Source organism: Medicago sativa, chromosome 4 (genome assembly GCF_051527215.1).
Source record: "Medicago sativa cultivar Bolivia chromosome 4, Bolivia_mono, whole genome shotgun sequence".
NCBI classification, from domain to species: Eukaryota; Viridiplantae; Streptophyta; class Magnoliopsida; order Fabales; family Fabaceae; genus Medicago; species Medicago sativa.
The window spans coordinates 59278030-59292153 of NC_140752.1; the positions used below are offsets into that span (position 1 = coordinate 59278030).

At 34.9% G+C, this 14124-nt stretch overlaps 1 protein-coding gene across 1 annotated transcript; it reads left to right on the forward strand.

Annotated features, from left to right (window-relative positions):
- Positions 1 to 6895: 6895 nt before the first annotated feature.
- On the forward strand, positions 6896 to 11091 carry LOC146930280 (E3 ubiquitin-protein ligase RZFP34-like). Its single transcript, XM_085701858.1, has 12 exons — positions 6896 to 7021; positions 7141 to 7228; positions 7600 to 7659; positions 7745 to 7777; positions 7882 to 7959; positions 8063 to 8106; positions 8214 to 8254; positions 8498 to 8580; positions 8688 to 8779; positions 8903 to 8972; positions 9067 to 9108; positions 10691 to 11091. Exons 1-12 carry the CDS (start codon positions 6963 to 6965, stop codon positions 10844 to 10846), a joined length of 846 nt encoding a protein of 281 aa, XP_085557984.1. The 5' UTR covers positions 6896 to 6962; the 3' UTR covers positions 10847 to 11091.
- The last annotated feature ends 3033 nt before the right edge of the window (positions 11092 to 14124 follow it).

Below are 14124 nucleotides of genomic sequence, written 5' to 3' on the forward strand. Positions count from 1 at the left end.
TCTTTTCAGCAGTTCTTAACATAGTTGCAAGCTGTGGAAGAGTTTTGTCCATGTCATTCATGAGGAAGTTCTTGACAAATTGGTCGAAGCTTTCTGGCAATGATTGCAAGATAAGATCAACAGCAAGTTCCCGCTCAAGGGGTAAACCTTATCGAGCTAGGTTCTCAGCATACCCAATCATCTTGAGTACGTGAGGTCCTACGGGACTTCCTTCCGACAGCTTGGTTGAGAAAAGGGCCTTGGAGACATCAAACCTTTCATGCATTTAAATATAGAATTCTGCTCTTTACCCAACTGTTTTTGCTCGTTCTCAACTGAAAGTCCTATAATACCCTTGCGTGAGTAAACTCACGCTAGTGTAAATCTTTGCGTGAGTTAACTCATGTTAGTGTAAATCTCTCTGCATGAGTTAAGTCACGCAGAATTAACACTAGCGTGAGTTAACTCACGTAGGGATATTTTTGGAATTTCAGTTGAAAATGAGCAAAATGTGTTGGGTAAAGAGCATAATTCTTAATATAAAGTATAAACTATTAAAGGTCGTCAGATCCTAGACGGAATTTTGGTTGCTAATGAGGTTGTTGACGAAGCTCGTAAATGTAAGAAGGAGCTGCTTCTCTTTAAGGTGGACTTTGAAAAGGCTTATGATTCTATAGATTGGAATTATTTAGATGAGGTGATGATTAAAATGGGGTTTCCGACTTTGTGGCGTAAGTGGATTAAAGAGTGTATTGGGACAGCAACTGCTTCGGTTCTGGGAAATGGGTCTCCAACAGATGAGTTCTCTTTACAAAGGGGATTGAGACAGGGCGACCCTCTTTCGCCTTTTCTCTTTCTTTTGGCGGCAGAAGGTTTTAATGTCTTAATGCAATCTTTGACTGCTAATAATCTATTCAATGGTCACAAGGTGGGCAACACCGATTCAGTGTTGGTGTCGCATCTTCAATTTGCAGACGACACTCTTATAGTGGGTGAAAAATCGTGGGCTAATATTCGTGCTATGCGGGCTGTTCTTATCCTTTTTCAAGGGTTGTCTGGGTTAAAGGTGAATTTTTCAAAGAGTCTTCTAGTTGGGGTGAATATTCCAAGTTCTTGGTTAGCTGAAGCGGCATTGGTTTTGAATTGTAAGGTTGGTTCTTTTCCGTTTGTGTACCTTGGTTTGCCAGTTGGTGGAGATGCGCGTCGTTTAGCTTTTTGGGAACCACTTATTAAGAGCATCAAATCTAGGCTGTCAGTGTGGGGATCGAAATTTTTATCATTGGGTGGCCGGCTGGTCCTATTGAAGTTTGTCCTGTCATCGTTACCTGTTTATGCCCTTTCCTTCTTCAAGGCTCCGTCAGGTATTGTATCCTCTATCGAATCTATTTTTAATTCTTTTGGGGGGGGGGATTGTAGACCACAGGAAAATTTCTTGGATTGATTGGCAGTCTATCTGTCGGAGTCAGGAGGCTGGTGGATTGGGGGTAAGGAGAATTAGGGACTTTAATTTAGCTTTTTTAGGGAAGTGTGTTTTATCTTGGTTTTAGGGTGTCAAACATTGATTACGTTTGAACCTTTTAACCGGTGATATCTTATTTTTCTTGGGAAGGGAAAAAGTAAGCAAAACCCTTGAGAATCGAGGTCCGGGAGTTGTTTTCGCTACGGGAAGGTGTTAGGCACCCATAACGACTATAGTATCCTATAGGAACCGTCTTTAATTTCTACGCGCGCGCTTTATTTTTAAATGCTATTTTGAAATGTTATTTACACCTAAAGTTTGCTAAATGAAGAATTGGAGGGAGAAGAATGTTTTTGGATTTTTATTTTATTTGAATTGAAGGAATTTTGTTCCTTGCCTACGTACCCGTTTAAGGGATCAAATCCACCGTAGTTCTCTTCCAAAAATGTTTTTTGTTTTTGTTGGTTGATTTTAAGTTTGAAAATGGATTTTGAAGAATAGAAAGAGGCCTCAAGGGCATGAGATTGTAAAAAGTGGGGTTGAATTAGTTATTCGCAAAAGAAGTCAAATATGATTATCTTCATTGAATTTTTGATTAAGAAAACAAAAGGGAGAATACAATGGGATTTTGATCCCAAGGTTTATTTTGAAAATGGTTTGAGTGAAGTTTGTTCAAGTTTTTTTTGGAAAATTGATTTTTTAAGTGTAAAGCCTAAACATTCATCTAAACATACAATCCTAAACATACATCTAAGCATGCATATTCTAACTATATAGTGATGTGTGTGCATGTGTCGGTGCTTGTGTCGGTGTACATTATAGAGTCCATTGTCCTTTACATCATACCCTAGATACATTCTATGGCCCCTTTGCCAAGAAATTGAAAGTGCATAAAGGAAAATATTACAAAACTCCTAAGTGTTTACATTCTAACTTTGGTACAAATTAAATTGCAAGAAAGAATAGAGATGAATATGGGATGAAATGGAGATGCTTATGAAATGATGAAACATGAAATGAAAGGAGTTAGTAGCACATGACAATATCAAAGGAAATAAAGCAAGAGAAACACTAGAACATAAAGGATAGGAAATGAGTGCAAACATGGCTAAAATTTGTCCATATAATGCAAGAACCATATGACCTTTAATTCTCACATTTCAATATATTTTTAAAGGCTTAGAATCAAGTCTTGGAATGGGAATTAAGGCAACATGATTTACTTGGCATTTTAAACAAACTTTAAGCATATTTGCATTATTTAACTATACAACTAACTTGTAAGCTAAGTAACTAATCAAGATCCATATTCATGCATTAATATCAAACACAAACAGTGGCTAAACTCTACGGAATCAAGTGGTATAGGTCACAAATATTCACCAAGCAATTGGGATTAAAATCAAACAAATTTCATTTATTTTTAGCACAAAATATCACAAAATAGTAGGAAAATTAAACACGCTATTTTTTTTTAACCAATTTTAATATGAAAAATTATCACAAAATGCTACAAAATTATCGAGAAATCTATGTGAATTTTTAGGAATTTTTAAAGGTTTTTGGACTAAAGCACAAGAAAAGAAAAAAAACTAGTTTTATCAAGAATGGTAAAAAGGTCATACATATTTTTTATCAAGTTTTATTATGCAACAATGTTGTAAAAACACCAAGAAAAATATCAAGAACTCATAGAAATTTATTTGGAATTTTTGCACAAAATTTTGACATGCAGGAGGTGTGAAAAGCAAGGTCTAGTGGTGTACATAGCAGAAAAATCCAGAACAAACGAAAGAACTAAGCCCAACCCAAACCTGCATGGATCTTGGATTCCCAGGGAACTCAGGGGCCGTTGGATTGATCCAGATGGATCAACCCTAGATCCAACGGCCAGGAAACGAAAGGAAGCGAACCAAATGAACCAGACCGGTCCAAGGCCTTATATAAATGCCAAGCGACCGGTCTAATTCATTTCTCACTTCTCATTCTCTCTCTTCACTCGTTCTTCTCTCTTCTCTCTCTAAACCCTAACTTCACCTGAAACTGGAGAGGACGGCGGAAGACGGCGGTGGAAGATGAAGATTCCGATGAATCTTCATCTTCTCCGACGAACTGATGCTAACTTTTCAAATTAAACGTCCAGAAACGTTCGTCTTCCTCTCCAGTTTGCAGATCCAAGGTTATTTTTAAGAAATTGTGGCTGAAACAATGTAGATCGGAACTTGAACCTTCGGTTTCTAGGGTTTCAAACTTTTTCGGAATTCCTTGAGACGAAACCCTAATCCACTCTATTTTCTACTCTGATGTTGAATTCGAACTCTGATTTGAAAGATAAACGGTGAATCTTCAGGATTTTAAGAGTTAGGGTTTCGGTTTTCAATTTGTTCAAATCTTTTCAAGGTTTTCACTTCGATTCACCGTTTACTTTTCAATACAAACCTTCGATGATGATTGTGAACGAAAACGAGGAGGTTTTTACGTGTTTACCTGAATTTGATTTGGAGATTCGAACAAAAAGATCCACGCAAGCTTCTGGTAAGTCTTGAACTGAAAATAAATCAGTTATTCTCTTCTTCTTCTTCACCGGTCTGATTCTGCTTCGATCCCTCTTCTTCTCACTTTTTCGAGCTGTGATCGCACAATTTCTTCGGATTGTGCTTGAATTGCAGCTCTTTCAATTTGATGATGAAGATTCGAACTCGAATCTCTGAGAATTGCAATAAATTTGTTGTAATCGTGCTGAATTTGTGATGCTGGTATTCTAGGGTTTGAGATTGGGGATGAACTTTCTGGAGAATTGTTTGTGTTTTGATCGTAACCGTTTAGAGAGAGAAAACGTGATTCTGTTTCTATGACTTTTTTGATGAGTTGGCGTTGAATCATTCATTCTGCCCCTGCATTGATGAACTGGCTCCTTTTATAGGCTGCCATGTGGCCTTGGTGGCCAATGGCTTGTTGACATGTGTCCCTGGACTTGCTCTGATTCGAAACTGGACCAATTTTGGACCCAAGGGCCTTTCTGCAAAATTAAGAACTAAAAGGACAAATCTGCAATAAAGGGGACTGGACTGATATGCAATTTTTAAGACTTAAGAAAAAATTGAAACAAAAAAGGACTAATATGCAAAAATGCGAAATTAAAAGGCCTAAAAAAGAAAAATTAAAAAGGACTTGGATGTAATTTTGGACACTTTGGACTTAAAAAAAAAACTAAAAAATAAAATTGGAATAAAAAATGGTAATTTGACTAAACGTAAAGTGAAACGGTTAAAAATTGACAAAACGGACTAAAACGAACCAATGGCCTAAATGAGGTACTTTAAAGTAACCTCTCTCTGCCAAAATTTCGTGTGAAATGACCAAAATGCCCCTGGGGCTAAAACGACTGAAAATGACTCAGATGCGAATTTTAAAATGGATTTTTAACAAGGGTTTAAAGCAAAGACTTATACAAGCAAAATTGACAGGCTTAGAGACAATTTTAAGGGTTTAAACAGAGCTTTGACACTTGAAAAGACTAAAATGCCCCCTAGGGGCAAAACTGACTCAAAATGACTTCAAATGCAATTTTTTGAAATGGGTTTTGACATAGAATTGAAATGAAGACTTATTCAAACTATTTGAAAGGACATAAACAAATTTTTAAAGATTGAGAGGCATTTGACATAGGAAATGACTAAAATACCCTTGCATGTAAATTTTGCAAACAAAATTGAAATAAAATGCAGAGAAAGATGTAATTGATCAGAGACAAATCAAATGGCTTGAAATGCAAGAAAACAAGTATTTTTAGGTCCAAAATTAGGGTATAACAAAGTGGTGTTGGAGATTGTTGGTGGATAGAGATAGGTTGTGGTTTAGAGTGTTGGCGTCTAGATACGGTGCGGAGGACGATCGGGTGCGAGAGGGAGGTCGTGAGGCTTCAGCATGGTGGAGAGCTATCTCTGCCTTGCGGTCTGAGGAGTGGTTCCAAGGTAATATTAGTCAGGTAGTGGGTGATGGTAAATCTACTTTATTTTGGACGGATACTTGGTTGGGTGGAGTGTGTTTTAGAGATCGGTTTACTAGATTATATGACTTGTCTGAGTTCAAGGGAGAATCTGTGTGTAATATGCATTTGCTAGGTTGGGGGGGTGGATGGGGCGGCTTGGAGTTGGCGTCGTAGGTTGTTTGCGTGGGAGGAGGAGTTGGTGGGGGAGCTTAGGTTGTTGCTTCTTAATGTATCATTGCAGGTGGATAGGAGTGATAGGTGGACGTGGCGATTGGATCCTTCTTTTGTTTATATTGTCCGGAGCTCTTATAATTTTATTAATGCTTTGGTTCATGTTGATCCTGTGATATCTGTTTCATCTCTATGGCTGAAGCAAGTACCTTTGAAGGTTGTATTATTTGTGTGGCATTTGTTTCGAGACAGGTTACCTACTAAAGATAATCTTTTCCGGCGTCATGTTATTAACTTTGATGCTCAGTTATGTATTGGAGGGTGTGGGGAGGTGTAAACATCTTCTCATCTTCTTTTTCATTGTATGCTTTTTGGATCAGTTTGGAATCATGTTCTCAGGTGGATGGGGTTCACCGCGGTTTTGCCTTTCGATGCGCAAAGTCATTATTATCAATTCGGTTATATTGGTGGTGTGGCTGCGTCTCGGCGTTCTATTATTCAGGTTATTTGGTTTGCAACAGTATGGGAGATTTGGAAAGAAAGAAATAATCGGATTTTTAACAACAAAAATTGCTCTATTTCGCAGGTGGTGGACAAAATCAAGTCACTAACTTACATGTGGTTGAAGGGGAAACACGTCAGTCTTCCCCTCAATTATCATGGTTGGTGGCTAAGTCCGTTTTCTATTCTCGGAATAGGCTAATTGTCTTTTTTTCTTTCTTTGCTTGTTGGTGGTAGGCTTGTGCCTTGTAAATATTGTTTCGGATACTTTTTGTATTGTGGTGTTTCTTCTGCGGCACACCTTGTGCTAGGAAGGTCATTTTTGTTGTGGTAATATATCGCATTTTAGCCTCTTCAAAAAGAAAAATGTATAAACTATGTATTATACATTCAACTCATTTGTAGTTTTACAAGATCAATTCACCTAAAAAAAAAATTTTTTTTTTGTCAATTCTTAAAATCAATTCTTTTGATCGCATAACTAAACATTAATGTGATGAACTTATATGAATTTAAATCGATAAAAAAAAAAAAAAGTGCATTGAAAAAAGAAGTACTAGATAAAATCAAGATATTCTCTCTCGATCTGATTTTTTCTTATAAGGTAGATATTTTCCTTTCTGAATTTGATATTATCCTGTTACAAGGATAATAGTTGTCGCCAAGTCAGCAATTTGAATGAGACTGATCACGAAACTATGTGCTAATAATGTCACCATGCTAGCTATGAGCTGTTATATTTAAATGCCATAAATTAATCATCATATAAATACTCCTATTCATTTTTCTTCTCCAAACAACAAACAAACGGATAAGTCAATCTTTGCCTCAAAAAAATAAAAGTCATTTTTTCCTTAGATTATGGAAACCATGCCAGAGTCATATGAATCCACTAATACACACTCTTCTTCAAATTTTGGGTATGTCTTCATTTTTTAATCACTTTCATTTTTCATGAACTATAGTCTTATGGTTTTATAATAGAAAAATGGAGGAAATATTCTTATGTTATTTTTCTCCTTATTTTTTTTCAATTTAGATGCACACATTACAGAAGGAGATGCAAGATCATAGCACCATGTTGTAATGAAATTTTTGACTGTAGGCACTGCCACAATGAAGCTAAGGTACAAATTTATATTGTTTGTTTCTTTGGTCTTCTTTTAGCGGAAGACTCGTTAACTTAACATTCGGATAGTGTTACACCGATCAATAACATTTTTTGTTATGTATATTTTACAAAATTCACAATTGGATTGAAAGTTTATGTCGTACATATGATTTACGTACATTTTCAATTAAATTTAAAATCATTTGACTTGTCATTGAGATCAATGCATCAGTGTATTAGTGTGTTAAGCGCTTTCATTAAACAATGTTAATCTTTGTGCATCTCGATGAAATATCAAATAATTCATGTAAAAATTTGGAGAAGTGGTCTATATACATATATAGATAGATCGATATGATTCTTAACTAAATTTTCTTATGTGAACAGAACTCCGATGAGATTAAGCCTGATGATCGTCATGATATTCCGCGTCATGAAGTTAAAAAGGTTTGCATTTGATTAGAGTTGTAATAATTTCAGACCTTGTTTGTTCACTGTCTTACTTAATCCTATTTCATTTGTAACTTTTCAGATTATCTGCTCCTTATGTGACACAGAACAAGATGTGAGTTCCTAAAATATGAACCATATAAGAATCAATGTGTATATATTTTATACATAGGTATTGAATGTAGGTGTTAATGTGTTGAATATTTTTCAATGTTGCAGGTTCAACAAAACTGCATAAACTGTGGAGTATGCTTGGGAAAGTACTTTTGTGCTACATGTAAATTCTTTGACGATGATGTAAGTTCTCTAGAATGATTAGAAATTGAGTTATGCATTTTTGTTTCTTTTAGTTCAGGCCTTAATTGTGCACATTGTATTGAAAATTTGTTCAATCTTTCAGATTTCGAAGCAGCAATACCACTGTGATGAATGTGGCATCTGCAGGTAAATTAAAATTCACCAATCAATTTGATAATTCCAGAATATTTTCTATTCGACATTGCTTGATAGAACTTTGATCGATTTTCTCTTCTACGTAATTGCTTTTACAGAACTGGTGGCAGAGATAACTTTTTCCATTGCAAAAAATGCGGTGAGTTACTAAGTTTATTGTTCTAAGTGCATCTTTTAGATTCTCGCTATAAACCATTGGCAATGCACAAACATCTGACATGTCGACAATGTTAATAATTTGAGAAGATGATATAATTGAATGTAATCACATATATCTGTTGAATAGTTCACAGTTCACACGTGTCAAGACACTAGACACGTCTTCAACGTGAAGTGTTAGTACTATCACCTGATTGTTGTAAACATGTATATTTTTGTTTAGGATGTTGCTATTCTGTGGAAATCAAAGAAGGGCATAATTGTGTAGAAAGGGCAATGCATCATAACTGTCCAATTTGCTTTGAGGTAAAGACCAAAACCAACTGCTATTAGTATATATATTCTAGTCTGAATTTTTTGTAAAAACTCTATCTTATTCTTATTGAGATGATTTCATTTTATCTCCCTTGCAGTATCTGTTTGATACATTGAGAGAAATCAGTGTCTTACCTTGTGGCCACACTATACACTTTGAGTGTGTTAAAGAGATGGAAAAACATCATAGGTAAGGAAATATATGTGTATCAAATGAAGGATTGAAATGTTATACTTTATAAGTTTTATCATCTACTATCACGGGCTAGTGTTGTGTTCCTTATGGTATTAATTCACTCTTTTGAACATTCAGGTACTCATGTCCTGTTTGCTCAAAATCTATCTGTGATATGTCAAGTGTGTGGAAGAACCTTGACCAAATGGTATGTAGATTTTGAAAAAAAATTATCATTGATTACATCATTGTATTTAGACTTCATATAATGGTGACATTTTTGTGTTGAAACTTTTGGTCAGCTTTCCTCAACTCCAATGCCTGAATCATACAAAAATAAGAAGGTAAGTTGCAACAACTCCAGCTCCAAGGCTTTCTTTATCTATGAATCAATGTTAACCTTTGAAGCACGGACACGACACTGACACATTGACACCGATAATAATTTAAGAAATTGGAATTATTACATGTAAACAAATCATATTTCTTAAATGCAAGTGCAATTCTAACACCAATCATCATTTCAATATTCCACCTTCAATTTTGTATTTCGTTGTTGTTGTGTTGTGTGTTTTGACGAATTACTTAAGGTCTATTTATAAGTCACACACGCTGCTATCAAATAGAAGGTTTTGACTCATTTTAATGACCTTTTTAATTTCATATGGTCAATCCTTGTAAAAGACAATTAGCATATGTTAATGCTAATTTATTTGAAAAACCAATTAACATATGCTAATTGCTTTTTACAAAGATTGATCATATAAAATTAAAAAGGTCATTAAGATGAACACCTTTTATTTGATAGTAGCGTATGTGACTTATAAATAGACCTTAAGTAATTTAATCAAAACACACAACAACAACAACAAAATACATAATTGAAATATCCTTCGGTCTCTAATTATATGATCAATTTATCCTCATATTCTTCTGTTATTTAGAATCTTTCAATTACTTGTGTAAAAGAAATCCTCCTTCAACTGCTATCAAAAAGAAACAAAATGTGGTTCTTTTTTTTCTTCATTATTTTCATTTTTTCCTGATTTAGTGCTTCGTCTGATTGTTTTATTTCTTCTGTGTACCTTAGTTGGAGAGTGACTTATTTTTTTGGTTTATGTTGTTCCTCTGTGTATGTGAAAGAAACCATTGTGGTTTGATATGGTGAAAAAGATAATAGAAAACGTGAGGATGGTGGAAGAGAATTGAAAAGTTGTTGAATGAAGTGTCTCACGCAACATCATCAACAATCTTTTTTGCCTTTACCAATTACAAGGAAGTGTTGGTGGTGATGGTCATGATCACGATCATGTATCTTTTGTAATGAACATGACCACCAATACATGATCGTGATCATGATCATGTCCATCACCACCAACGTTTCCTTGTCATTGATAAAGCCGAAGAAGATCGTGTGATAATGTTGCGTGAGGGACCTCATTCAACAACCTTTCTAGCTCTCTTCCATCTTCCTCACGTTTTCGATTATACTTTTCACCATATCAAACCACAATGGTTTCTTTCACACACACAGGAACCAAAAATAAATAAAAAATCATTCCGACTAAAGGAGCAAACAATCAGAGGAAGCACTAAATCAGAAAATAATGAAGAAACAAAAACACATTTTTCTTCTTCTTTGTAGTGGTTGAAGGATGTATTTTTTTTTACACAAATAATTGAAGGATTCTAAATAACAGAAGCATTAAATAGATTGATCATATAATTAGCGACTAAAGGATCAAAGTTGGAATATTGAAATGATGATTGGAGTTAGAATTGCGTTTACAATTTAGAAATATGATCTTATTATGGATTTTTTTAAGGAGTTTGTGAAGCATGCAAAGATTGAAGATTTATATACTTTGTTGGTGTTGATGCTACATAGTCACACATTTCTAACTAGTGGTACTTGTATGAAAGCAGGTATGGATACTGTGCAATGATTGTGGTGTAAACTCCCATGTGCAATTCCACATTGTGGCACATAAGTGTTTAAGTTGCAACTCCTACAACACAAGGCAAATACAAGGAGTACCTTCTAGCTCATGCTCATCTAGGGTAGCAGAGATGATTAGATGAGCATAAAGTGTCAAGCTCCAAGTAATGCAGATGTATGCTGAATGTTATGTAGCTCCAAAAATGTGTCATGACAACATTTTCCTTAAAAATGAAGTTCCATCAAGTAATGCTGTCATGATGTCTTTGTACAAAAATACAACAACAACCAAGTTTTATCTCATTAAGTAGGGTCGGCTACATGAACCAAACGCCACCTTAATGTTCAGTCATATATCATATTCATGTCAAACTCATTGATCTCTAAAGCCCTTCTTAATAGTTTCTCTAATAGTTTTTGTAAGTCTTCTTCTGGCTTTAGTGATTTGACTACTCTCCATCCGCTCTACTCTACTTACTATATAGAACATATAGGTTTTTCTCTCCGCATACACAAACCACCTAAACAGAGTTTCTACCATCTTAATGAATCTAATCTGATGTACGGTCACAATAGATTAAGCTAGATTGAAATTTAAGAGATTGTTATTAATTCTTTTTTTCAAGTCACATTTAATGGATTGGATGATCAAATCTAATTAATTAAACATGCACATTTTCAAGCAAAACAACACAAACAATTCAACAAATTTAAATTAGTATCACGAAATTAAGAATCTAGCCAACAAAATAATGAACTTGTTACAAATGAAACTGTGGTAGTTCTTGTTTATATTGATGATTTTATTGTTGATAAAAATAGTAATCATGCTATCTCTCTACTCAATGTCACATTTTAGACTTGTTTTCCAATCAAAGACTTCAGCCACTTAACCACGTCCTTGGACGTGTGATTGTCCTAGCCAAGAACAGGCGCATGCCAACAATTGGTTATAGTGTTTTGATTAGACTGGAAATGCACTTGATCGAAAATATACTACTGGTTACTGCGCATTTATTGGTAGAAATATTGTTTCTTGACGTAACAAAAAACCATGTGTTGCTCGTTCTAGTGTCGAAGTTGAATATCATGGCATGCCATATGAATGTTGCTTGCTAACTGATATGGCTCAAGGGTCTTGGTTTTCCTAGTACTCTACCTAGGACTTTTTTTTTTGTGTGACGACTAGATAAGTATGCACACACAACCAAATTCATGTTTCATGAAAGAACAAAATATATTGAAATTGATTGTTATTTTGGTCGTTAACAAGTTAAAAATCATGATTTCCAAAACGCCTATACCCGGAGTCATGATCAACTTGTTGGTGTTATTCACTAAGATGTTGACAAGTACACAACTTCATCACACCTATTATCCAAGCATGGATCATTAAGTCATCTTGATACAAATCGAGGGGGGGGGAGTATTATAGAATTTGTTGTTTGTCCTCTATTTATTGTTGTATAAATTAGTCCTCTAGTTAGTGTTTTTTTTGTTTAAGAAGTTAAACTAACCCGCTGAAATTGACACCAGAGAAAATTGAACTGAAATCTTGAGAAGAATACACTCTAAGAACTCAAGCGAACACCACCCAAACAACGCAAGTGGGTTGTCCTCTAATTAGTGTTGGTTATATAATTATCTATTATCTTTGGATAGCAAAAATATCACCAATTGTTAGGTTAGCTTTTATTGCTTGTAGCTATAATAATCTCCTCTTACAATGAAGTTGCCTGCATATTATCCTTACAGAATTCATAATCTCTTCCTCCTATTTTCCACATATTTTGATCCTTAATTTGAAGTAATTATTGTTCTATAAATTAGTAGTATCGTATAATGATATATTTGATAGTGATGTGCAATCTTTATAAAAGGTAAACTTTAATTTAGTATCTACACATTTGGTTGAAATTGAAATGTTTTTTTTTTTTTGGTACATGGTTGAAATATTTTAAAGTGATGATTATTCAATCATATTCTTCATTTCAATTAATTTATTTACCGCATCATCTTCATCCCATAAATAAATTATGTAATACCTACCCCGGATGGAATTTACAGGTCTAGGCGTCTAGCTATAAATTGCTGAACACACGCAAATTCTTGATAGATACTAGCAGCAATAATACTAATAATAATAGTAGGGGAAAATTACACTAACATCCCCTAAGGTTTATGTTAATATATCTCACCTCCCCTCTATTTGTTCACTTAACAACAACACCCCTTGTTGTTACCTTCCGTTAAAATTACATTTTATTTTTTGACAAATCCGTTGAAATTACATGTTTTCTCTTTTTACCATTTGATTCACAGCTCCAACAATAAGTTGAAATTACATCGTTTTCTCTTTTTAACATTTGATTCACAGCTCCAACAATAAAAAGATATATTAATAGCCCTGAAAATCATAGACGTGGAAGAGGCCACAAAACAAGTCCAGGGATCGCAATTTATTTTTCATTGCATTTTTTACTGTCTTGAACAAATTGATTTACTCTCGGGGTTACCAGTGTGTGTTTTATTGGATCAAGTTTCTCACAATTGGATGGATAATTCTATAAACAATCATGGGGCTACACTTGATCTGTGTATGAAAAATCTGTGTACGGAAAAATAACACACAAAATTGGAGTAAATTAGACTAAAAAACTATGTGTGAATTCCTTACTCATAAATTGCAACCCTAAGAGTATAAACCCTTGTTTTTGTTTCAAGTTCATCTACTGAAATCGTGAGAAACCGTTTTTTAATCAATTCTAGAAATTTTGTTTCAATGAGTGGCATGCAGAGCAAGGTAGTATGAAAATGGTTGCACAAAGAGAAGGGCCACAAGAAAAGGAGATATTGGCGCTAGAGAGAATGCGACCACAGTAGAAATGCAAATTGATTTGGGGATTGAGCTCTATCATTGAAACAGATGATCATACAAAACCAAATTCACTTCGATGCATAAGATGTTTCTAGCTTTGACGGAACAATTACGGTGTTAAGTTGCAAGGGATGTATGTATCTATTATAAGATATCTCGGGGGAGGTTTATGTCAAGTTTAAAACTAGAGGGGGTGTTTATGTCGTTTGAAGAGAGTTCAGGGGAGGTCATTGTAATTTCCTCTAATAGTAGTCTACTTGTCCTTTGCTTTTGAGTGAAGTCCAAGAATTGTTCATTGGGGAAGGAATGATTTTAAGGGTCACTATAAGATCTCAACAATAAGACCATGTGCAATGGGGTTGTTGAATCCCACATTCAACATGTTTAACCATTGTAGTGCCCTTATTGAACATGACATGGAGGAAAGAGATGGTGAATTAATTCAACAAGTTGAAATGCTGTCCAACCTGCCACGTGGCTTCGCGAGATTGGCCGAAAATGGCGCGTGCACGTCACTCGCTGACAGAGGCTGTGAGGAACAGG